The sequence below is a fragment of the Thalassophryne amazonica genome, chromosome 10 (genome assembly GCF_902500255.1).
Source record: "Thalassophryne amazonica chromosome 10, fThaAma1.1, whole genome shotgun sequence".
Lineage (NCBI taxonomy): Eukaryota > Metazoa > Chordata > Actinopteri > Batrachoidiformes > Batrachoididae > Thalassophryne > Thalassophryne amazonica.
In genome coordinates, this window is record NC_047112.1 from 4,752,023 (window position 1) to 4,778,715 (window position 26,693).

At 44.6% G+C, this 26,693-nt stretch overlaps 1 protein-coding gene across 1 annotated transcript in view; it reads left to right on the forward strand.

Moving 5' to 3' along the window:
- LOC117518251 (alanine aminotransferase 2-like) overlaps positions 1 to 26,693 on the forward strand; it is a 65,065-nt gene that overhangs the window by 24,056 nt on the left and 14,316 nt on the right. The window contains exon 2 of the mRNA XM_034179337.1: positions 23,334 to 23,505. Within this exon, the coding sequence (XP_034035228.1) occupies positions 23,334 to 23,505 (172 nt within the window). The remainder of the gene's footprint in view (positions 1 to 23,333; positions 23,506 to 26,693) is intronic.

Sequence of the window (26,693 nt, forward strand, 5' to 3'; positions counted from 1 at the left end):
AGCAGAGCGGACACTCCTAGTAGGCCGGACCAAACAATTAGGGTGCGGCTCACAGTGCTGATGGTGTTGGTTCCCTATGTGGGAGTTTATTCTGTCGGAGCACATGTTGACCTCCTGGAGGAACAGCAGCAGTTGTTACACCAACCGACTCAAGGTGAGGAAAAATCAGGAAAGTCTCGGAGTCGATGGATGTTTCCCTCCATTTTCCGTGGGACAAGGAAGAAGTAAAAAGAAGCGGCTGTTTGTAAAATGTCGCAAGGACCAGATGTAAATAGAGTACCCATTATTAATGATCGAGGAAGACTTGGACCCTACATACAATGTGACTTTGGTGCTGAGAAATTATACTTAAATTGGCCAGAAAAATATTTTGAAGAGGAAGATTGGGAACTAGCATCTAATGGATATTTTGTCACGAATTATGAATATAAAAGATGCCGACTTAAGCGAGACCGCAGGACAAAAACTACTTGCTGAACGAGTGCTGAGCGATGCAAGTCTGCAGCATTGGTACATAAAAGGACGCCGAAGAATACCCCAACCAGTTCCAAGATGTCCAAACACCTACCCTTGGATATTAAATGTGGTTTACCTACAACTCAAAGACCTAAGATTCACATTGAGATGGGGGATTAATTACGTTGAGCCACTTCAAGGAGTCTATGTTGAAATATACCTTAACCAGTGCTTGATCTGGACGACAAGCCCCAACATGCTACGTCAATTGAACAGATGACTGCAAGACCCAAGATGTCATGTTTTAGATAACCAGACATTAAATTTGAGAGTTATCGATCAACCACTAGTCTGTATGAGCTGCCTACCCCCAACCATACCAGCGATTTTTGTAAATCAAGACTTCTTCTACCTGTACAGAAGAGGAGTCTGGAACTGTTGTCAAGCAAGGAAGATTCAGCTTCAAATTGAGCCCAAGGATCAAGTAGGGAAGCCTATAGTTCCCCTTTATCTAGCCTTATCACAAACCAGGTATGCTGGACACCAGTTTTGGCAGCATTGGCAAGATCTATGGAACTATGTACCCCCACATCAGGCACAGAGGATCCCTGAGGGACCCCTCCCTAAACCTGATAGGATAGTTGTTACGATGTGGAAGTGGGCGTGGAAAGGAATGGATTCAGAACTTAAACACCCATCTCCCATCTACACTCATCTCTTTAAGAGACAACAACTATGCCCTATGGTGGTGCATCTTGGCAGAAAGAGAAAGAGACCGATGGTGGAGTGATAACTCACTCTGAATCATGCTGCGGACCTTCAAACTGGATGAAAATAATGTAAATAGTCTACGATCCGGGCCTAGAGGACTTACACCATTTTTGGAATTACCCTACAAGAAAATATGTTTAAGCTGGCCACAAAAGGATTACAAAGAAAAAGGATGATTGCTGGGAACAGGAGGATACTTTGTAGATAATGATTCATGTAAAAGGACTGCTGACCTTACAGAGCCTGGAATATACACTCCTCTGGGAGCTATCGTGAACAAAGTTGGACAACACTGGAATTGCCCTGGGGTTGGATGGAAGTTTTACCCAATTCCCCGGTGTCCAGACTCATATTCCTGCATCTTGAACGTAGTGTATGTACAGAGAAGGGGCTACAGATTTAAAATAAGGTGGGGACCTAATTATGTTGATCCATTACAGGGAATGTATGTGGATATTTGGCTTGGATCTTTCCAGATCTGGACTAGTAGTCCCTATATGTTTAAAAGACTTCAACAACAAGAGGCACGTTCAACTTTTTGTTTGATTGAGAACCAAACTTTGCCAATATGTACGACAGTACAGTACCTTGACATCGAAAAAGGCGGAAGTGTTCCACCTATTAGAAGTGGATGGCGAACCAGAGTATTAGTGGGACTTTGGCAACCCCCAAAGGCTATACTGACACGACTTAGCATAAAGTCGGGAAGAGGACTATTCCAGAGATCAACTCCTCTGTACTCTGTGATGGCGCAGTATGTCTACAGTGGAGCGGAATATTGGGGCGCCTATGAGGATATCTTGCACCTACGTAGAGAATTGAATCCAGCATCTTCACAATGTTTCTACACACCCGAGGGACCACCGCCTGAAATGAAGGAGGTGACAGTCGTCACTTGGAAATGGGCGTGGCGAGGACTAGATATTAGACTCCCATGGCCATCTCCCTTGTTAGTCACTCTTCTTCAGCAACAAGCATCAAACGTCTCTGTTGGGAGCACAAGACAAACAACAGCACCTAAGATCATCTATCTCCGAAATGGAAGAACCACGGGAAGACAGCATGATCACCACGCAACCACAAAGAATCAACGAAAGACCAAGAGAAGAGGAGATTGGCATAGAAATGCCACTGCTGCAACGACCCCAAAAGCTAGAGCTGCTGCCACCAGTACCAAGTGAATTCTACTACGAAAATGTTGGAATAAAGCAGCAGCAACAAAGCCAGCCGTGGAAGAAAAGGTGCCTCCAATGTTGGAGTTGGATGGCCAGGATTACAGCATTATTAGTCGTCATTGCTGTACTTCTAGCTATCCTGTACCACTATGGTAGTACGCCCTGGACCTTAACCCATATCAGGGTCCAGTACGCAACAACTAAAACTTTCCAACAGACATGTTGGGGAGTTGAATCAAGAAACATCTACATGATATGGGACCAGAATTCTACAGAGAGATGGGCAAAGATAAAGAACCTAACCCTGCAGATGCAAAAGACTAAATGGCTGCAGTACTTGAACGACAGTGGGGAATTTCCAACCGTCACCACCAATTACAACCTGACCACCGGAGCAGACATCCTTCAAAACCTACAAGTGAGGGAGGAAGAGATTATCGTGGCAACCATCTTACGGTTAAAACAAAGAGAGCTAAGAGAAGTAGGCTGCACTTGGATAAGACCTGAACCTGGCGAACCAGCCTGGTATTGCTCATGGGGATGCAGGGTACTACTAGGCTATCGAGCAGGATATTGGGAGAAAGAAGCTGTTTTTCCAGCATTACCAAGACATGATGTTTGCAGAATGATAATGCCAACCTGGAAACATTGGGGTAATTACAACCTCACCTGTGACAACACCCGCAGCAGAGTGCCGAAAGTGGATACTACATCTACAATAGTCCCTCCGTTGAACAACGCTACTGGCATGGGAGCAGGGATACCATATTCCAACCCAACCGCCATCTCACCAGCAGCATTGGTGGGATCCACAAAGATATCACCAACACAGGGAAAAACCAAACCATTCCCTACATCGCCAACACAAGATACCCAGCAAGTATTAGAACCAAAAGTTAAAAGTATTGATAACGCGGTTAAAAATAGATGGAAGAAGATTCATGATTATTGTGTAAAAGAAAAAGTAGCAAAATTAGATAAATGTTATTGGAATCGACCTATTGGATGTAAATCTCAAAATTACATGGTGCTTGCACCAGTCATCGATTTGATAGACAGGATTACTTGGAAACAAAAACAGGAGGCAAAACATGATGAATGGCTTAATGACACCTTTCCGTGGGTCTGGAGCGTTCCACTGATACATTTTGAGGGGAATTTCCCAAAGGGATATACGTGGACTGGGCATAGTTTGCGGGGTCCACATAAAGCAAAATTCTATGTGCAAAAACTACCAAAGCCTGATGAGCTAAGGTCAGTACCTCAGGGAGATTTTAGCAAAATTGATCAATGCGTGGCGAATAGAATCTATGAAAGCTTACATGAGACAGAATACCATAATAATTTGGCTGAAGGTTCTGGTAAATCCCCCCGATTCCCCATAGACCAAATTAAGACAGGGAATTGGCTAAGATGGGTATATAACTGTACACAGTTGTTACAGATTCCAACCATTAAGGGGACCCTTCAAGCATGGCAGGAAGGAGTTAAACGTAGTAAGGATGTCACCTGGTGGGGAATGAAGAAATATGAAGTTGAAGATTGGGTATTCCCCTGTTTAGATCAAAGTAATAATTATTGGGTTAAATATCAATACATCGCCACGGTCTACTCCAGAGACAGAGCTACTTGGTCTGGTGTACTCTGGAGACCAAACCCTTATGTTACGCCACGGCCCTGGAAAATGATTTGTAATAAACGTAATACCACATGCACGATAAGCCTTGCCCGCCAAAATTGTAGAAATGTTCCTGGCTGGGAAGAATATTGTGACGCTTACTATGACGGCGAATATGACACTTACGGCCATCAAACAGTTTGGGAGAAGAACAGTGCTGGCGTATGGATAAGAGCTTTTCCACCCAACGTTGGATGTGCCAAGGCTGTCCTGGGACATGGAATGTCAAAAAGGAAGCAGGTCCTAGGCCACATAGTGCCATTTGTTGGTGATGCTTTGATAATGCTTGAGGAAGGATATGCCTTCAAGAAAAGTCTATGTGAAGGACGAGAAATTGTCAGTTACGAATGGTTGGGACCCAATCGGATTTACAATAATGGTACGTGTGAATCACCTGCAGAACATTGGTTGAGCTGTGGAAAAGGAAGAAGTCGGCATGAATGTTCTTGGTGGGAAAGAACGCAAATAATAGCTGGAGGAATCATCACCACTTTCGCTGCAGAGACCGGAGAAGTCATTAAAGAAGGTCTCGAAGTATTGACTGGTTGGATTGGACATTTGTTTGGATATCTTTGGCCCTATCTGTTAATCATAATAGGACTTATTATTGCTGCAGTGATTGGATATGTTTTGTTAAAAGGAAGTTTCGCAGCCGCCCTGCGCTTGTGTGGGAGGAACACACAACGCAGTGATATGGAGCCCCTCCTCCGTTAGGGGAGGAGCGATGAAGCCTACAAAGCCCGACGCCGAGACACGCCCTGTTCATTCTGACCTGGGGAGCGAAGGAAGAAGGATCATCTACATAACAGCGTACAAACTTAAGGAGATAAGTAAAAAGAATAAGAGAGCACAATGTCCAACAATACTGGCGGCATAAATGACACCATCTTCAAAGTGCGTAGAGTGGAGTTTATTGCACTACTGTTAATATGGCTGCTATACTGCTGTGTCGGCCGTTGGGACTTACGACAACCACTGCGAATAGTAACGCTACTTCATGGATGTGTCAGATTGGCGATCCTCAATCTGCACTATGGTCAGAGTGACCTAGGGTTGTCTTTATTCATCACTCACGTCCTCGGTCGCTTTACTCTCCAGTTTGACTGTTGGGGAATATGGCAGTACACATCAATTACAATTTGGATGGTGATAGATATGACAGCAATCTTTTACGCCCCGGCAGTGGTAGCTGACATTGTGTGCGAAGCTGTGATGGCCCTAACCCTGTTGGCGTACATAGCTACGTTAACTGGAGCCGTACAACGCAAGAAACCTTGGCTCTACAAACTTGGACTTATTATAATTTGGGCCTTAGGATGGGGAATATTATCAGCTTTATACTGGCTGTCCATGGTTAGTCAACTACTCCTGCTGTTATGGTTTACAACCTATGATGCTTGTGTAGAAGAATTTTTAGGTCCATATTTGAACTGTGATGAACTATCAAGTGTCCTGATCCGAACTGTATGTCCTCTGGTTGAACTAGCAGGTGTTCAACCCAAAAAAAGGGCTCTATTAGTCATTTAGTCTGTCAGGGGCTTTCCAAGGCCTTTTAGGTGCTTTCCCGCAGGCCACGTGCAGGGGCCTCAGGCCAGCTGCACGTGTGGCTGAGGCCACGTGCGGAGGGGGCCTCAGGCCAGCTGCACCTGTGGCTGAAGGTCTTTTAAAAAAATCAGTTGTAAATCCTTCATGTTTTAATGGGAGCGTTTGTCACATTGAAATAATGGCCTAACACCTGCTTAGGGTTCACTAGAGGACGCTTCCAATAGAAAACCATGTCTTGGGAATGAAATAAATAAAAAGGTCGAAGGAGGAGCGATGCCCGTGGGTCTCCAATAAATACACGAGCGCGGTTGTCATATTCAGTCTCTCTAGAGGACTCAGTTTGTCTAAGCTTTGTGTCGAAGGCTTAAATAAACTTAAAAACTCTGTGCATTTTATCTTGCTTAAGGCTGAATTATTCTAAAGTGTTGTGTCATTTTCTAGCATATCACTTGCAATTAGTTTGTGTTATCTAAAAGACGACATCCTGAGAAGACTAAAGACGAGCCGCGACAGAACTTGGCGAGCCAGCTTCAGGAGGGTCCAGGGGCATTCCGGCAGCCTGGGGCAGTCCAGCTCATCCCTCCAGACCGTAAATAACAGTGATCACGACTAAAAGGTAAGCAGAAACCTTTTATAATTTCTGCACGATCTGGAGGAGTGAGTCGGGATTTCCGCCCAAGTTGACAGGTGATATTTTTTAATTGCCTCTTACCCAAAAGAACCTGGACTAAGAAAATTGATAAGAGACTAAAAAAGATAAGATTGAAAATTATCAGGCCTTGTAGATAAAATGCTCAGAAGGTGTGTGTGTTCCCGGGAAAAAGAATGTCTGTGTGAGTGAAAGGTCAGGAATGTTCATGAACTCTGGTGCGGAAAGAGTGCGTGGAGAACTAACCTGGATGCTTGGGGAATAATTGGTGTTGAAATTTGTTACTAACGTGCCGGCTGATAGCATGCGCTGTAGGGGTTAATTTAGGGGAGTATACTGACAAATAGATACAAGGTAATACAAGGTTATTTAAAGAGTTTAACAGAGACTGAAGTGAAATAAGTGAGAAAAAGAGTTTAACAGAGAATACGTGCAGAGGAAGCACAAGATAAGCGCCTGAGGGGGCGCAGTAGAAATACCGTACGTGATAAAGAGATTTAAAGAGAAAGTGCAAAGTAGCACAGCTGACAGTAAGTAAAAGAGCTCAATAAAGGACGTCATTTTTTAAGAAAAGAGAAAAACTATAAAAAAAAAATAAAATAAAATGAATGAAGAGTTAGTGCAGAATACATGAGAATTAATGAAGCAGAAAATAGTGCAGTAAGGCACCAGATACACGCTTGTGGGGCGTGGGAGAAGAATAAGTAATTAAGTACACAGTAATATGAGTTTTTTATAAGAAAAGAAAAAGAGAGTATTTTCAGTGCAAAGGCACATTAAGCTCACGAGGAGCTCAGTAAGTGAAAAAAAAAAAAGGTAGAAGAAAGTGCAGAAAGGCACAGGATACGCACGCGAGGCGCGGTAAGGCGTAGAAATAAATGAAATATTGTATGCTCAGAAAGGAGCTTGTGAAAATAATATAGTAAGCACAGGATACGCACGCGAGGCGCGGTAAGGCGTAGAAGTAAATGAAATATTGTATGCTCAGAAAGGAGCTGGTGAAAAATAATATATTAAGCACAGGATACGCACGCGAGGCGCGGTAAGGCGTAGAAGTAAATGAAATATTGTACGCTCAAAGAGGGCTTGTAAAAAAGTAATATATGAAGTTGCTGACAGCGCCGGAGAAGCTGTCTAACGTGAAGAAGAGATACATGCTTAAACAGAACACATTGGTGTTAAGTGAATAAAAAGGTTGTTTAAAGCCGCGGAGTGAAAAGTGGCAGAAGTCTAGATAGAGATATATAGAAAGTTGTTTTTAATAATTTTTGTGTATAAAGCTGTTGAAAATTGTGTGTGGGAGAGTGGAGAGTAAGCGGGGAGGTGCAAGCAAAGCTGTGAGGGCTTGCAAGCTGGCTGACATACAAGATTAATGTGAAAGAGTACGAGGGGGAGGTATTTAGACCCAACAGGAGGACTTGGGAGGTGCATGACAGGCAGAGAGGAAAGTGTGAAACAGAGACAGTGAAGAAAAAGACAGGAGAAGAGTGCTATGTAAATACAGAAAAGGTAGATATTATTTCAAAGAGAGAAAACTAATAAACAAACATAGCAGAAAAAGACGAGAAGCAGAAAGTTAAAAAATTAGAAGGAAAATAGAAAGTCGGGAGCAAAGACATTAGGAAGTGTTAGGGTTGTAAGAGGATTAAATAAATAAAGTTGGTTATAAATCAAAAGAGTTAAAGCTTAGATTATAGTGAAAAAGCTGACAGACTGATCAATGCTTGGGACAGTCTTTGATGGGAGACTTAAGTGATGATGAAATAATACTCCCAGAACATTACTTGACTGACGGAGACATCGAAACCCAGGGAATCAGGACACATTTTTGGCTGGAAAGGACCTATTTTGACAGGGTAGGAGCAGAACATTGGCAGGACGAACAAGAGATCAATCAGAAATTATGGCAGATTACTAAGGTAATCAATCTGAAGCAAAAGAAAGAACAATTCCCTCTAATTAATTGGGAGCTGCTGATAAGACGTCTGTGGCATCAGGGTTTAACCCCGTGGTTGGAGCTGCTTTGTGCTGATCCTAATAAAGAAATTAGCATACCATTAAATCATTTAATAACACTGCCAACCGATCCAGGTGAAGAACTGTTTCCTAGGTTGACTTTGACTGTGGTCCCAAGGAAGGTTCGGTGGGAAACAGGTAAATTTTCGTATTTAGTTAAAGAAAAAGAAGACGGGCATAACAGTTGGAAATTTAATCCTTTTAAGGGTTTAAAATACAAAACAGGTGTTACAGCCAGCAAGTTATTGGTCTGGATCAGGACAGCCCCTGAGGGACTACCAGAACACCATAGAAACACCTCACATAGCGTTTGTCAGGGTTACATGGGTAACTCTCAAGGTCAAGGTCGGGAAAGTACCCCGCTAGACTTAGTACTAAGAAAATATCCAGGAAAACGCACTAAGGCCAACCAATGTATGAGAAAGTGGCACAAAAGGTCACATGGGGGCAGGCAATGGCCTTTGGAGGGATCATTTGATCCGGTGATGTGTGAAGCAGTTGCGGTAGAAATACAGAAAAAAGAAATTAAAGATCAGCAGAAGAACGTAAATAACAACAAAAAACGCACTGAAGAAAAAGAAGTTTTGGCCTTGTTCAAGCAGGAAGCACAGAGGCTACAGCAGAAAAGAGAAAAAATGACAGAGGAAAGATCCAAAGAGACTAAAGCCAGTGCACCGAGCTGGGAATCAGAGCCACCCCCATATAAACGTCATGATATGGGAAAGACAGCTGGACAATTTGTATTAGGAACTCGTGAAGAGGACCAAGGCATGGATGTGGAGGGCAAATTCACACTGACACTAAAAGCTCGAGAGCCACAAGGAGACAGGTCCTCAGTCTGTCAAATGGATCATACAAGGTCTCCAAGTCCGAAAGTAAGTGGTCGCTCACCACGACCAGCAGGGGGGGCCACAAATAACAGTGACACGGAGGCAGACGAGGATAAAGAGAGAGACCTGAAGGCTCCGCCTGCACATCGAGGTCCACTGAAAACCGTCCCCTCCCACCATAAGTCAGCCGACTGGACCTTCACAGGCTATAGAGGCTCCGAAGAGTGGCACAAGAGCTTCTGTGACACACTGGATCTGGCCAGAAGAGATAATGAAGAACTAGCTGAGCAACTTCGGCTAGCGAAGGAAAGAATACAAAGACATAGGGACGCCGAGGAAAGAAGAATATTACAACAATCGACGCCCAATCAAGGGAATCACATTATAGAGCCACCCACCCGAAAAATTTCTGGTGAGATCATCATTGAGACTGCAAAAGAGGCCCGACTCAGGCAAAGACAACGATGTGTAGCCAAAGACATAGCGGCTTTAGAACAGAATATAACCGACTGGATGGACTGCCTGGAACCAGTCAGTCGCACTCGATCTGGAAGACAGTATGGAGCCCGCACAGAAGAAGAGGAGGACGAAGACCTCATATGCCCATTGGTGGTTAGAAATGGTCATCATGTGTATACCCCATGGAGCTGGACAGACATGGTGGGGCTGGCCAACAGGCTGCCAGACATCACCCAAGGAGCTGGGAGATGGATAACTGCCTTAGAAGAAGGCACTGCAGGGGTAACCTTGTCTTTAGGTGACATAAAAGCCTTGCTAATGCATGTCATGGGAAAACATGACACTGAAGAATTAGCAGGAAAGGTTGGACTAACACAGATGATGGGCACAAATCAACATGATGAAGTCCCCTTTAATCGCTATAGAAACTCCATGTGGGAAGGACTGAGAAGAAAGTACCCTGAGGTCTTGGATCCCTCTAAATTGGATGATGAGGAGTGGACACCTGAACAGTGCCCAAAGAAGTTCCTGCACCGATTCCAGAAAAGATGGGCGGAGGAAACAGGAAATGCATGGAACCATTCTCCAGCAACTGAAATCCTGTTTAAAATAACTGTAAAAAAGGCTCTACCAGATGAGGTTCAGAAAGCCCTAGATGGAGTCGTGGGACTATCGAAAATGAATTGGGCTTTATACTCTGAGCATATTTGTCACCATCTTGAAATCTACAGGAAAGAAAAACAAAAAGAAGAAGATGCAGATGCTGATGAAAAAATTGGTGCAGATGCAGTTGGGAGAGCTAACCAAAGTCAAGAAAGAAAAAACAAAGACCCAGGCACCAATGATGACCCCTGTTCCTTCTGAGTCGGCAAGCACAGGCCCTACGGCAAACACTGCTGCCACCATACAGGCACCTGTGGTAACAGCCGCACAGAGCCCCCAAGGAGCAGCAGGGAGCACTCCTACAGGAGAAGTCTCGGCACCAGTGGAGCATCACTATCACTACCATAGCACTGGCACACCCGGAAATGGACCCACCTACAGTCATGGGTGGAGAGGAGAGTCACGGAACTTTCAAGGTCAAAGAGGAGGGTGGCGAAGAGGATCTCGCCAACCTTCATTTGGAAGCAGATTCCAAAACTCAGCTCCCAGGAACAGTCAAGCGGGACCGCCTATGGGACCAACACCCCCAATAGGGGATCAACCCTCTAATGAGTGTTGGAGCTGTGGACAACCTGGACATCGAATGAGAAATTGTCCGGCCCGACCTTGGGTTGGACCCTCTGCCTATTGGCAATAGGGAGGCCTAGAGAAGACAGAGGGGGAAACGGTGGCATTGGCTATTTCGATGATACCTAAGGAAGAGCCAACCGTCACTGTTAATATACAAAACAGAGATTTCCCTTTCATGGTGGATACAGGCGCAACATACTCTTGCATAGGGAAAATGGGCGCTCATCTCCCCCTCTCTAGGTCTGTAATTAAGACCATCGGCTTCTCTGGGAAGACTCAAATATTACCTTTTACACGCCCACTTCCTGTAACGATTGCAGGAAAAACAATTGAAGCACCCCTGTTATACTCACAAAATACACCTGTGAATTTGCTGGGAAGAGACATTTTATGTAAGCTACAAACCCAGATAGTGTGTACCCATCAAGGACTGCAAATACACTTTCCTGACGAAGCACTCGTCAACATTATGGTGCTTATGGACATGGAAAACAAGGTCCGACCTGTGCAACCCATGGTATACTGGCTGAAGTTACAACCAGAAAATTCAAATCTTCAACTGGAATGGGAAAAATGGAAGCCCTGGGCAGAACAACACTATGAAGCAGTATGTACACCTAGTTTACCTTTACATGTCACCCTGATGTTCGATGCCAAACAAGAACAAACTGACTATGCATGCTGCTGGGATGCATTGATGAATCAACGGCTGTTTCACATAACCACCACAGAAATTTATTTAGGCCCCCAAGGGGCCGCAGCTTCTGTCAAGCTAACTTCAGCTGAACAACAATGGTATCAAGTGCCGAATGCCATGCCTCATGTGACCCTTTTAGTCTCAGAAAAGTATGAATCCCATGACCTAGGTCCAATGGTAAAGACAGCCTCAGAAGTTGAAGAATGGCAAAACATGGAAAGTCCACAAGTACATCTGTCAAAAGACCAGCAGTTTGTACGAATTAATTTAAAAGTAAATGATGAGGCTATAGCTCAAAAAGTGGAGCTCAATCCTAGACCAGAGGGACAGATGGTGTTATCGGCCCAACAAGAGAAATTGTTAGAGCAAATACCACCAGTGGTGTGGTCCAAAAGCAAAACGGATGTAGGACTAGTAAAAACAGCCTTACCAGTAAAAATAAAAGTAAAACCGGGAGCAAAACTGCCTCACCAAAGGCAGTATCCATTAAAACCTCAGGCTATTGAAGGCATAAAACCAGTAATTAAGGGACTAATGGCAGCTGGAGTTCTAATAAAAACTGCAAGCCCATGCAATACTCCTATCTATCCTATCCCTAAAAACAATACCAAAGAGTATCGGCTGGTACATGATTTGCGTCCTATCAATGCAATAATAGAAATGGATGCACCTATAGTACCTGATCCGCATACTATACTATCAAGCATCCCTGCTGGAGCAAAATGGTACACAGTAATCGATCTGTGTTCAGCCTATTTCAGTGTGCCTGTGCACCCAGACTCACAACATTTGTTTGCATTCACATTTCTGGAACAACAGCTAACGTATACACGGCTACCTCAGGGACTGAACCTGTCCCCAGCCATCTTTAACAAAGTCCTGGCTGAAGATTTACAACACCTTGACATACCCAGTACATTGGTGCAATATATGGATGATCTCCTTATTGCATCAGAGACTCAAGAACAGTGTGAAAAAGATTCATTAATTGTATTGCATGCATTGGCAGATGGAGGTCATAAAGTAAGTAAGGACAAATTGCAGTTCTGCAAACAACAAGTAGAATACTTGGGAAGACAGTTGTGTGGGACCACGCGATGTATAGCCCCAAGCCAAGTGGAGGCTATAGTCAAGGCTCCCAAACCCCAAACAGTGGGACAGATGCTTTCATTCCTTGGGATGGCAGGGTACAGTCGGCCGTGGATTTGTGATTATGCTATAAAAACTGCACCTTTGCGTGCCATGATTAGAGCAGTGGGGCAAACAAGCAATGCAGCTCTCCTCGTCTGGACAGATGAGGCAACGGGAGCTTTTGAGGCCCTAAAAACAGACATGCAATCTGCTCCCGCGTTAGGTAACCCAGATTATGGGAAACCTTTCCATTTGTATGTTACTGAAAAAGCTGGTTATGCTTGTGCTGTACTAATGCAGGAAACAAATGAAGGAAAACAACCATTGGCCTATTATAGTACAAAGCTTGACAACATTGAAACAGGATTGCCACCATGCTATCAGGGTCTAGCAGCAGCTGCCTTTGCATTTCAAAAAGCATCATCCATAATCATGGGACATGCAGTAACGTTGTACACGTCGCATCAGTTACATGCCCTGCTAACCAGTCAACGTTTTGTCTTAACACAAGCTAGACGCACTGGATATGAAGTTGTGTTGTCCGCTCCAGAAATAACAATACAACGTTGTCACACGGTGAATCCCGCCACCAAATTGACCACACCGTTAGATGGTACTCCACATAACTGTGTGGCAGAGACAGAGAAATTTTTGAGAGCCAGAGAACATTTGTATAATCACGCCATAGATGCAGATCTAACCCTGTTCGTGGATGGCTCATGCTTTCGGGATGCCGCGGGATTGCATGCGGGTATGGGGATAGTTAAACTAAACACGGATGGCGAGACCTTTGAATTACTGGAGTCCCAAGGAATTGATCAGCCTTGTTCAGCCCAACTGGCAGAGATCAAAGCCTTAACTATGGCTTGCCAGATAGCTAAAGATCAACGTGTTAATATCTACACAGACTCAGCCTACGCTTATGGCGTATGTCATGTACATGCAAACATTTGGAAACAAAGGGGATTCCTGAGAGCAGATGGCACCCCTGTCACTCATGGAGAAGCGATTTCCCAACTGTTACAAGCTCTCCAATTACCGTCTGAGGTAGCCATCATTAAATGTGCAGGTCATCAAAAGAATAATAACATCATAGCTCAAGGTAACAACCTAGCAGATGACGCAGCGCGCAAAGGAGCACAAGGAGAAAATATGTTTCCCCTGCTAACCATCCAAGATTGTGCCCCACTGGTTTCACTTGACGCACTGATAGTGGCTCAAAGTAGGGCCAGTGGAGAAGAAAAACGAATGTGGGTTAAACGAGGCGCTATTGAGACACGTAGTCAGGGGCCAGCGGACAAGCTGTGGCGCAGTAGTCATGGACATTTTGTGTTACCCACCAATTTATTACGACATGCAATCATTTGGGCCCACGGACCCGATCATTGTTCGCGAGTCCAAATTATGAACAAACTAAAAGCTGTCTGGTGGTCACCATATATGGCAGCTACAGTGGACCGTTTGTTGAATGAGTGTGAGGTATGTGCACAGTACAATGTCCGGAAATCATTCACAGCCCCTTTAGCCCACATTCCGGTCCCTGATGGGCCATTCAGACATCTTATGATGGATTTCATAGACATGGGAGCTGAAAATCGAGTTAAACGAATGAGATATGTTTTGGTAGTGATATGCAGATTCAGCCGATGGATTGAGGCAGTAGCCTCTGCAAATCAAGACCATAAAACGGTAGCCAAATTCTTGTGCCGAGACGTCTTTCCAAGATTTGGCATTCCAGATACTATCTCATCTGACAACGGTAGGGCTTTTGTAGCCAAGGTTACACAAGAAACATTCAAACAATTGGGTATCAAACAGAAGTTTGGGTGTGTTTATCACCCCCAATCAAATGGGGCGGTGGAACGGGCTAATGGCATTTTAAAGAACAAACTAGCAAAAATCATAGCAGACAGTAATGGCAAACTAACCTGGCTGGATGCGTTGCCGCTTGCTTTATTGTCAATGCGCTCACAAACTAACCGACTAACCCATTTGACACCATTTGAAGCTCTTACAGGTCGGCCGATGCCTATTCCATACCTGAGAGGACCCTACGAAGGACCATCGCTGGAGCAGCTACAAGACGAATGGCATAATTATCTGAGACAGTTAACCCAAATACACAAAACTATCTTTTTGCAGGTCAAAGGTGCTACAGAAGACAGAGAAGCAGAGATTCCACTTGAAAATCAGAGCATCCAGCCTGGTGATCTGGTTTACGTCAAGGTGTTCAAAAAGAAGTGGGACAGGCCCCGCCGAGAAGGTCCTTTTAAAGTTATTCTTGCCTCACGTACAGCAGTCAAAGTAGACAGTAAGGACACTTGGTTTCATTTAAACCACTGCTGTAGGGTTGGTGGCCCAGCGCCCCTGCGGCCTCGGCAAGCTCGTCTTGGCAGAGCCGCCGGGCCAAGGGGGGAAGCAGGAGAAGCCAGAGACCCTACAGCAGCACCGAGGGATGGCCACGCCTCCCTGCAGCCAGAAGAAGCACCGAGGGAAGGCCACGCCTCCCTGCAGCCAGGCGAACACTGGCCAAGGCGCTCACAGAGACTGATTGAACAAAGACGACACACAGCTTCAGAGAGTAGTGGATCCCTGCCAGATAGAGCAGCGACAGACTCAGATGCAGACTCAGAGACAACTGGAGACGCAGGCCAACAGACAGACAGAAATACAGACCGACAGATAGACAGGCCACAGGAGACATCAGACTCGGACAGCAACTCAGTAGATTTACCGACAGAAGAACCGCAGGAAGTACAACCCAGACAAAGCACAGATACACCACACATCCCTAGTGACAGCTCATCTAGTGACGGCTCACTTAGTAGCACATCTAGTAGCACATCTCAACAGTCATCAGAGCAATGATTAAGGAATTATTCAAGGGATTGACAATACTACTGGTGGTCAGTATGGGAGAAAATAGACATCCAAAACATACAACGGACTGTGCCGTGGCCATGGCCGCAATAGCAGCTAAACAAGGCATTCTAAACACAGAAAAAACATATAATTTGGTATACATTAAATCAAAAGTCTACAAGAACATAGGAATACAGGGAAAGCTGGGGGATTACATATTAGGCGAAGCCATTAGCATCAAATGTGAAGAGGAGGGAACACTCAACATAGAGGTAATTTGTGATAAAAGAGGATGCAGGGAAACCAAGCAAGACGTAACTGTTACAGTACATGAAGCCACAAAATGGGTAAAAATCAAACCAAGGAAAAAGAGGACAATTAGAAGCCTAGAAACAAGCAGTCACTTAGGGAGATGGGATCCCAGTACAGACCTAGCCCGCACACAAGGGTTGAAGACCAATTTATTTTACCAATGGTTGAAATTTTCGGCTAGGCAGATCAGTGAAAAGCCTTGCATAGCCTGTCACCGGAAAGGTGTGATACCTCAGGCTAAACCCCTACCTGATATCAACAACTGTTATAGGAGTCCCCAACATAACTCAGACCAAGCAGAATGCTATACACAATGTGTTATGAAAATGGCAGTAGGTGATGAAAAATATGCTGCCGACAGTAAACTTTGTCCAGTGCCCCTAAGTACAGAAGGAACCGTTCCACCTATGATTAAAATAGAGAAAGGGATGATACACCCATTCTGTATAGCTAAAGGCTTAGTAGCACAATACATAAGCGATTGGCAGGTAGGGACGACCCAGCCAAAACACCACATACAGTGTATGCAAAAGCAGCAAGAATACAAACCGGCCAAAACAGCATGGAACATTACCGTCTGTCACACCCTGCCAGCAGCAGGCATACAGTGTGAACAAATAGTACCGGCCACAGGGGGGTCTGTAATTGGACTGAATCTCACCCATGCTTCATGGGTATCTACTCCAAATTTAGCTAAGGGAACGGTACCCTTAGCTGACATCTTTTGGATATGCGGACAAAAAAAGGAAACTCCTGTCATCGCTGTCCCCGAATTGGAAAGGCCTTTGTGCTCCTGTGATGCTCACAGGAGCAATAACAGTAATTGAAATGCCAAATTCAATACAACCCATGCCACAGAAACTTCATAAGAAAAGAGGAATAATGACGTTTAAAACAGACTACAACATCACAGTAAGAAACGGGATACCAGAAGGGATACCCCGACAGTTAGAAGCCATAGACAGTAGCAGAGTTAAAGCAGATGAAGATGCGGATAAATGGGGATGGGCATTGGCTCTGTTCGGGGTTACTCCAAAAATCCGTTCTAGGTTCCAGGAGGTGCAGTGGATTAATTACTTGTGGTATAATCAGCAAAGATACCTGAACTGGACATTGGCAGCAGTAGGAGCCTTAACCGAACAACTGCACGCCACCTCGCTAATGACAATGCAAAATAGATTAGCTATCGAGATGATGATGGCTGATGAACAAGGAGTTTGTATTATGATCAAAGCCACCGAATGTTGCACAGCTATTCCCATGCGTACAGGGGAAGACGGAAATTTGACAGAGCTCTTAATCACACTTGAAGAGATGCAACAGGAACTGTTAAGTAACTCCATAGGAGGGAGAAATGAAACTGACGATTCTGGATACATTGTAGGGAATGGAATGAATATTGGCCCACTATTTTCACTGTTTGGGACTCTAAGGAGAGGGTGGATATCATGGAAAGACTGGTTATACCAGATAGGTGTAATCTTGGCACTAACAGGGGTGGCGGTCTTGCTGGTAATATGTTGTGGTATTCCCTTGATAAAATTTCTGGTCAATAAATTGATTTCATCCACAGTAGGACAGCTCCCACTGTTAGCCATCCGAGCCCTAGAAGAAAGCACAAACGAAACAGACAGAGAACCAGAATATATGGAAATGGATGAAATACCAATTATCCTCCCCGACAGCCCCCAGCTCCCTAATATTGTGGCGTACACCCCAGATAGGGAGGACTGGGATGGACCGTGCTTGGTGATATTGTAGACGAGGAAGAAGACATGCACGCACATTTACATTCACACACATGCACCCACAAAAATGAGGGATAGGATAGACAATATCTGAAAGAATGACATGGAGCTGTAATAATGAACGTATATGTATATTACTAGGACACAGGAGTATGGCTGAGAGACCAGACTCCCCTGATCAGGGACCTATGCCTGATCTGCCTCTATCAAGTCTGATTGGACTCTCAGAACTGTTTGGAGAAGAGGATATACAGGAGGGATGGTCGAGACATGATTGGTCGCCACAGCCGCCTTCCATCCAGCAGCTAAACCAGTTGGCAACAGAAGGATCTTCATCGTTCCAGCACCTGGCGATGACGGCTTCACAGAATCTGCCTGCAGCAAGAGTCGGCCCGAGGACTCCACCATCACCTGAAGGACCCTTTGGACTCAGGAACACACCCCTTCCGCAGATGCCATGGAGACAGTCACATGTGCCAGTGGCAACGATACCCTCCAGGGGAGGCAGCCAAGGTCGGCCATATGCAGCAACCGCCCGAGTGCATCCTAGACCCAATTGACTGCTAGGACCTGTCCCCAGCTTTCCACCCCCAAGGCAGGAGAGATATTCTGATCAGCCCAGTACCTCTGGAGGAGGATCAGCAGGGGTGGACCTTAGTGAACTCACCCACCAGGACAGAGGGGAGCTTTGTACAGGCTACTAAATGCCCAGAGTGTCCCAACCACTTGCCTGTGCGACATCAACAATACTCCCCCCACACATGAAATGCCTTCCCCCTTGTACTTCCTGTCCCCTGGACTGCACAACCTTAATCTGGTCATAGTCACCCCACTGGACATGGCAATCTTGGTTCGAGAGCTTTGTCTTCCACAAGAGTCTGTTCCAAAAACCTTGGAGCAGCTCCTGCCCCTCACAAATCACATTCCCCATGAGCTATTTGAGGAAATCATGCCACAACTAAGTCAGACAGCTGCATACCTGTTCAGGATACACCGTGACAATGCCAACATCTCTTGTGCTCAGGAGGGCCTCCATACTCAACTGTGTGGTCTTCAGTCTAGTATGGACATGCTAGCCAGCATGATGGAGCATATGGAAAGGGAGCAGCTAGGACTGGCCACCACCACCCTGAATGTGGGCAAGAATTCTCTGGGGGCCCTGTACAACCTGGCCAAGCAGCACAAGGAGCTGGAAAGATCCATCAGAGAACTGCACGACTGTCTGAAAGCCAGAATTCCTGATCCTTCCCCCACTACCCCTGAAAGGCCAACCTCCCCATGTTCCCCAACTTCTCCCAAAACTTCAGATGCTGAGTAAATGCTGAGGAGCGCGGACTGACGTAATGGCACTGAACACGGACTATGATCTTGGTTCTTGAGTTTGAATTGCGGACTGGTTTCAGAAATCTGAGTGTAAATAAAAACAAAGAAGGATATATGTTAGTAACAAAGGTTGGGTAAATGTCTGTCCTTACCATCATCTGCGTAACACAGATAAAGCTAAATGCATACACATAGATATCACATTGCAAAGTTATAAAAAGGGGACCCTTACACGGCGTGTTTGTAGATTTAGTAGTAAAGATGCACCATAGGGACCCCTTTTTCTTAAATTATAGCATGCCTCAAGAGACATGCATCGCCTAAATTTGGCGTCTGGCCAAAAAGGGCATTAGAAAACAAGCTGAAAAAGAAGAAAAACAAAGTGGAGAATGTTGAGAAATGGCCTATAATGAAAACCATTATATGATTGACTAAGGCAAATGACTTAAGGACGGACATGAAGGGAAACCATTTATTGTGTTTATCATTTAACTAGACATAGCTGCGCTAACCTTAGAATAGTTTCTTGATTGGTTGACTAAATAGTGGTAACGTAGGGGTTATTTGATGCATTTAAATAATAAATGTGTGACGCTTTAACAAAATAATATGTAGAACCAAGTATAATGGGTTGGAGCCTCTGGTTGAGTGAGTCAATAGATGCCAGAAGATGATTGGTTGCACTGATGTCAATGTGAAGCCTTTACTTTGCCATGATTAAGAGGTTGATGTAACTTGTTTTATGTGGCCATTTTAAGTGCCTTGAAGTACACCAAAACTCAATGTTTGAATATCACCTTGCGTTGATATAATCCAGCTAATTGCTCACCTTGTGCCTTAGTATGTAGGTTCACCTGCACTGCAATATATTTACCGTGTGAAGTATAACTGATATTCATATCCGCACCAGAGTTATCAGTAAGTCGAGTGATGTGTTTTTCTTTTTTATTATTGCAATGCACAAATGAAGATGTCTTGTCAGTAAACAACCCAAGAGTATAGTTGAAGTAATGGGACTCTTTCGAGTCCCAGAGGAGGGACTGTAGAAGAATTTTTAGGTCCATATTTGAACTGTGATGAACTATCAAGTGTCCTGATCCGAACTGTATGTCCTCTGGTTGAACTAGCAGGTGTTCAACCCAAAAAAAAGGGCTCTATTAGTCATTTAGTCTGTCAGGGGCTTTCCAAGGCCTTTTAGGTGCTTTCCCGCAGGCCACGTGCAGGGGCCTCAGGCCAGCTGCACGTGTGGCTGAGGCCACGTGCGGAGGGGGCCTCAGGCCAGCTGCACCTGTGGCTGAAGGTCTTTTAAAAAAATCAGTTGTAAATCCTTCATGTTTTAATGGGAGCGTTTGTCACATTGAAATAATGGCCTAACACCTGCTTAGGGTTCACTAGAGGACGCTTCCAATAGAAAACCATGTCTTGGGAATGAAATAAATAAAAAAGTCGAAGGAGGAGCGATGCCCGTGGGTCTCCAATAAATAGACGAGCGCGGTTGTCATATTCAGTCTCTCTAGAGGACTCAGTTTGTCTAAGCTTTGTGTCAAAGGCTTAAATAAACTTAAAAACTCTGTGCATTTTATCTTGCTTAAGGCTGAATTATTCTAAAGTGTTGTGTCATTTTCTAGCATATCACTTGCAATTAGTTTGTGTTATCTAAAAGACGACATCCTGAGAAGACTAAAGACGAGCCGCGACACTTGCTTCCCGCGTACGGCTCCTTCAGCTACAGCGGGAATGGTAACGTCATCACAGTCCCACTCTCCTACGGTGATCATGAGGAGTCTCTGGCGTGCATCCGAATAATCCCAACGAACACTTTTGCTTGCTTGCAATATAATAATTAAAAGACTAATGTTTCCTCTTGCACTATAGGGGGATATAAGATGTATTCATTGTCAAGCCACCCTGGAACAAGTGCTCTACTTCTGGGAGATAACACCGACTCTGTGGTGCCCGACGTGTTATGGCAACAACTTCCCTGTACAAGTGGCACGGGGAATAGTGGGACGGAAGGATACATCTTTTCTGCCCCAGGTACCAACAGCAGCATACCTAAAAATTGAGGTTGAGGCAACCGTGATTTGGCATTCACTTTTGGTTGATCAAATACGATCTGACACAATAGTGTCTCCAGAAGGATATATGTATTGCCCCGTGTTTACCAAAATGTGGATGTATCCTACGGGAATAAGATTCTCCACAGCGCATCTTGCCGATGGTCGGATCGTGGCCATTGGTCCTTCATTACCACCAGCTCCACGTTCATCTCCACAGTGCACTGCGGAGGTTGGAGTGCAAACCGAGGATATGAACTGGTGTTTGGAGGCCCTCACGCAGGTGTTCCTGGACGAACACATTCAACAGCCCGAGCCTGAGGAGATTCTCGTTGAAGCTTCACCTCCAACGAAGGATACATCACCACGGCCATCTACACCAGTTGCATCGTGTTATACACCTGTCACCCCCACTTCACCATGTGCACCATTGTTCCCTGACGGGTTATCATCTCAGGAATATGAGGCAATTCCGTCTCCAATGGGATTACCATCAAAATCACCACTACGGAACGAGCAGCCTTCTGACGGGGACAGCAATCTACAGGTGGACGAAGAGGAGTACGTGGTGCTGGATGAGTGTTGTGCAACTCCAGCTCCTCCTGTTCTGTCTCCAATGGTGGATGAAAAAGAAGTGCTCACCCTTCATCCTGTCGACGACGACGAGGATGTTTTTATGGAGGTATAGAGAGATCGGCAGAGCTTCAAGTCATGGAGGGGGTGTCGAGAAAGGTGACTTTAAGCTTGCTTTCAGCTTGTTTTCATCTTGGAATATAATACGTGCCATGGAATTAATATACATGCTGTTGGATTACTGCACAGTTTTTGGTACTTTCCTGGAGTAAGTGAGATCATACCAGACTTTTCCATTACAAATGGGGAGGCCCACGGAATGAACTCGGTGGTGAAGATGATGGAATATGTCTAAGAATGATTCTAACATGACAAGTAAGATCATCTGAAGACAACAAGAGTCAAGCACATATATAAACTGTGAAACACCAGGAAACGGGGTTATTCTTCCAGGGAGAGGTGCTGTTGCCACTTCTCCCCTGCTACGAGGAAATCACAAGACTTGACCATCTTGTGAGCAGCAATTGGAATCGTGGAGTGAGAGGATTGGAGCCATAAGAGATCATTTGAGAGAGTTTTCAACTCCCACTCAGGCCGTCCAGTCACGGAGTAGCAGAGCAATGGAAGAGTAACCACTGGCCTTAAGTCTGAGTGGGGAATGTTCAATGTTTTCTCTCTCAAGGAACATCACAGCATACCAGAATTGATTAGATCAACTTTTGGTTGATTGAAGAAGGAATAAACTCTTATGTGGATTAACTTCCTGAAGGATTATAACATCACACAAGGATCGTGGTCAGCTAACGATTAATAGCTGATGAAGATGAAATCAAGTTCATCGAGCTGGGGACTTAACCTCAAAAACCTCCTTCCCTCACTCCTAGAAAAAATTGTTAAGAAGTCAATCCAGTCCCAGTCGAAGTAAGATCAGTCAGAATTATTGAATTAGAAACAAAAATCTCTGCCAATCATTATTCTAATTATACTTGAATTACTGTTGCGAAATTATCATCATATAACCTATTTTGATTATGTTATTGGCACTTGCAAAACCTGCAATAAATTTCCAAGCATGCAATTAAAGTGTTACAGCTCGGACATTGGATTTATTGATGCTTCTTAAGGTGTAAAAGTTAAAGTTTATTGGGTGTACAACATCAAAAGTGCTCTAAAAGGTTAGTCTGGTTTTTAATGAAAATAACACATCCCGGGGACTCGCTGTACGAGTCACTAAATTCAAAATCTAGCAACATTCCAAGAGCCCTGATCCATAAGAGGAGAGCTGCCATTAACGGGCGTGGCCGGTTCGTATCTTGGTTCCAGAGAAGGCTATTCGACCGGGGTGCGAGATCAGCTTCAGCGGGGTGGACGTCCGGATGGAGGCAGTGAGCGGCTAGACGAATCTCCTCGCCACCAGCTTGAACAGCCTTTGTGCAGCCCTGCCGGGTAATACCCGTGGAGACACGAAGGTCGGACCCCAGAGACGGAGAGCTGGTTTTGTACACAAACGCACTCATCGGAGGGTGAGTGTGTGCCGTGTACGTGAAAAAGAGGGATCTGACAAAGTTTAAGGATAATTGGTGGGCTTCAAACCAGAACCTTCTTGGTGGGCTTCAGTGCTGCTAACTGCTGTGATGTATATGTGCTTTTGTTTCACTATATTAGGATATTCTTTACTGTTGTTCAGTAGCTGTGGACAGATGAATGTTCTGCTTAAATTCGGGTGCCGTCATCCTGACCAGGACTACAGTTTCTTTGTCATGTTTGAGGGCTAAGATCATTATTTGTCATGTTATCATGTGCTCACTCTGGCCGCAGGTGTGGTCTGAGAGGAGGCTACTTGGAAGCCATCAACATGGACCCAGCAGTGAAGATGTATTTGAAAGTTCCGCAAGGTCTTAGTTCTCCTCCTGTCTTACCACAGCTTGTTCTGGAGCTGATGGCTAATCCTCCCACGCCTGGAGATCCTTCATATGAGACCTACAGACAGGTAAGCAAACAACATGAAGCCATGTCATCACAGCAGTTTAAAGGACCAAAGATTCACCAGGAATCTCAGGAACTAGCAGTCGTAAAAGCCAAACTGTTCTTAATGCTTGAGAACACCTGAGCCAGTATCCATGAAGCAGCCTTAATGCTAAAAACAGCTCCTAGTGACATTATTCTAAGAAAAATCTTAGAATTCCTTAGACATTTCTTAGAATTTTCCCTTGGTAAGATGAAAATTGTCCTCAAAGCACCTTAGGCCTTAAGAGAGCTCCTCAGGAGCCAAATTGGTAAGAGGACGGAAGATGACTTTTAAGAAGAAGGACTGTCTTAAAGGAAAAGAAAAATTAACATAATTTATGATTCGGTTGGCAGATTATGATATTGAGAGCCCATATGAAAAGTTGTAGGCATGTGTGATCATTTCTGTTAAAGTTAAGAGTGTTTTTGTACGGCTGGTCTAAAGCCACCAGCAGGCTGACACGCTGCCTGCTATAAGAGCGATGTGTGATGTCACATGGGCATAGAGGTTCACAACTCTGCCAGTGTCACTCTTCAGTATAGAAGGGGCAAAGCACATAAGCCACATTCAACATCCCGGATTGGTATCAGGTTCTGATACCAACATAATTCACGGATCAGAATTTCCTGATCCAACCTGTGGGATTTTGTGATACTGGAGAGAAACTGCTCTTGTGCTGCTTGCTCTCTGCTCTGTTTACCGCTGAAGGTGAGCTGTTTCTTCCGCACACCGCAGCCACCGGTTACGGCAAATTTCCATCCAGCTCTTGGGTTCAAATGGTCTGTGCCGCTGAGCATGAATTTTCCAAAAAATGAACTGAATTGTTACTGAAAAATCAGCTGTTTTAATGTCCCGAGGCTGTAAATGTTTTAACAGCAGCTCAGAGCACAGCTGAGGAGGACAGCCGAACAGAGATTCACTTTCTCTCTGCTGAATGGGGAAAAACCAACAAAATCCTTCAGTGTTTACCCAGAGTTACTCCCGTGAGTGCTGCTGATGATACATTTAGAAATTTAGCTTATTTTACAGTTGAAAAGCTTCATGTTTGCTCAGCAGGAAAACAGTGAGTGAGGGAGAGAGAGAGAGAGAGAGAGAGAGAGAGAGAGAGAGAGAGAGAGAGAGAGAGAGAGAGAGAGAGAGACAGGAAGAAAAAGAGACAGAGGGAGTGAGAGAGGGGAGAGAGAGAGAGAGAGAGAGAGAGAGGACTTTTACATCAGTGTGTGTTCGCCATGTGTAGCTTTCTGTGCGCATGCTACGTCATAGCAGTTCCGCAAGCATTTTTTTTTTCTGATTGGTTAAAATTGCGTCAGTGGCGACATTTAGGAAATCGTCAGTGATGGATGAATTCTGTTTAAATGCCAACTTTCGGATATTTTGGTTGTAAGATCGCCATATTTTCATTGATACGCATCAATCATTAGTTTATAGCACAGTCCATCTTCCCAGCTGTATTTTATCAGTGGGTTTTCTTTTCCTTTAAACAGAGAAGATGACAGAAAAGACAGAGAGGAAGCAGAGACACTGTCTGTATGTAGGATGACAGTGATTCAGTAACACGCTACCTGCTTGATCTACTGAAATACGAGGTCTATTAGAAAAGAAACCGACCTTTTTATTTTTTTAAAAAACTAGATGGATTTGAATCACGTGCGATTACGTCAGACAAGCTTGAACCCTCGTGCGCATGCGTGAGTTTTTTCACGCCTGTCGGTTGCGTCATTCACCTGTGGGCAGGCTTTGAGTGAGCACTGGTCCACCCCCCTCGTCGGATTTTTATTGTCAAGGAAATGGCAGAGAGACTTTCGCTTTGCTTTATCAAAATTGTTTCAGAAACTGTAAGGCACATCCAAGTGTGTTAAAGATTTTGTATAGTGTATATAAGTTATCACTGTTAAACATTTGTACCTTACTCTTTCTTTTGTTATTTGTACAGGCCTGCTGTGTGGTATCTGTAACACTGTTATTTTGGCTGATGTGACTTTATGATCTTATGCTGTGCAGAACAGTTGATAAGTGATGTGCCGCCGACAAGGTCAACAAACGGCTGGGTCAACAGCAGAGAACAGGACATGCTGACCGCCAACGGCAGACTAACAAACAAACAAAAGGAAAAGAAACTGTTTCTCCACGTAGCCGCACTTATTGGCATACGTGTCATGAGATGTTTTGTTTTACGGGAAGAAACTTGTCATGCGATGTTCCCCCCACCCTTAGGACAAGTTTCACAATGTGGGTAGGGCTTCTCCTAATAAAAAGAGTGAGCGTGCAGCAGTCCACAGTGCTCCCAGTGGTACTACGTGTACGGACTGTCTGCACTCCTCGCGAGCTTCATTGATATTCTGTCTCACTGGTGTTCTTGACTCTGTTTGTCTTGTTAAAGGTTTTAAGAATGTTTGGAGAAGAAAATACCCAACATTGACTGGGGGCTCGTCCGGGATCTCAACAACACCGGAGGTGTCCGGCGGAGGTCGTCAAGTTCAGGCGTAAATCCTTGGCCAAGGTCCGATCGATTGATCGTGTCTGCAATTGTCGACCGCCGTTGGCATCGTCTGGCTGACGAGATTTCCCCGAAGAAGACAGGCAGGAAGTCGAGTCAGTGAGTAGAATTTCTTTGTAAAAGTACTGAATGAGTGGTGATCAGATCACATAAAACAGTTAAACTCCGTAAGCGATGGCGTGGAATCGTCTGTTAATGAAACACAGTTAAACTCCGCGAGGAGGGCGGACTCCTCTACGGTAGCGAGGAACGCACGTAGTTAAATTCCGAAGGAGGGTACGGACTCCTCTGTTTTAATACGTAAAGGAAATACCGGTTAAAGAATAAAAGTGTGAAAGTGTAATACTTTGGACAAGGGAGTGACAACCGTGTGTGGAAGCAGAGGCAAGTGATTCCGCTTCCTACGGGGAGGTGAAAGGAATCAACCACACGACGGAATATTAATTGTCACGTCCAAAGAAAGTGAAAACTTCAGATTTAGAACACCCTAGGTGTGCCCCCGTCTGAAGTCCAAATTATAACGAAGAATAATAAAAATGGGGGGAAAGACGTCTAAAAAGAAAGAAAATCTATCAACTGACGATTGGAAATTTATGGAAGCAAAAAATCCAAAAACAACAAAAAAATTGGAGACCTGGATTAATAAACATGACTGACGGACGACTAAACTTGA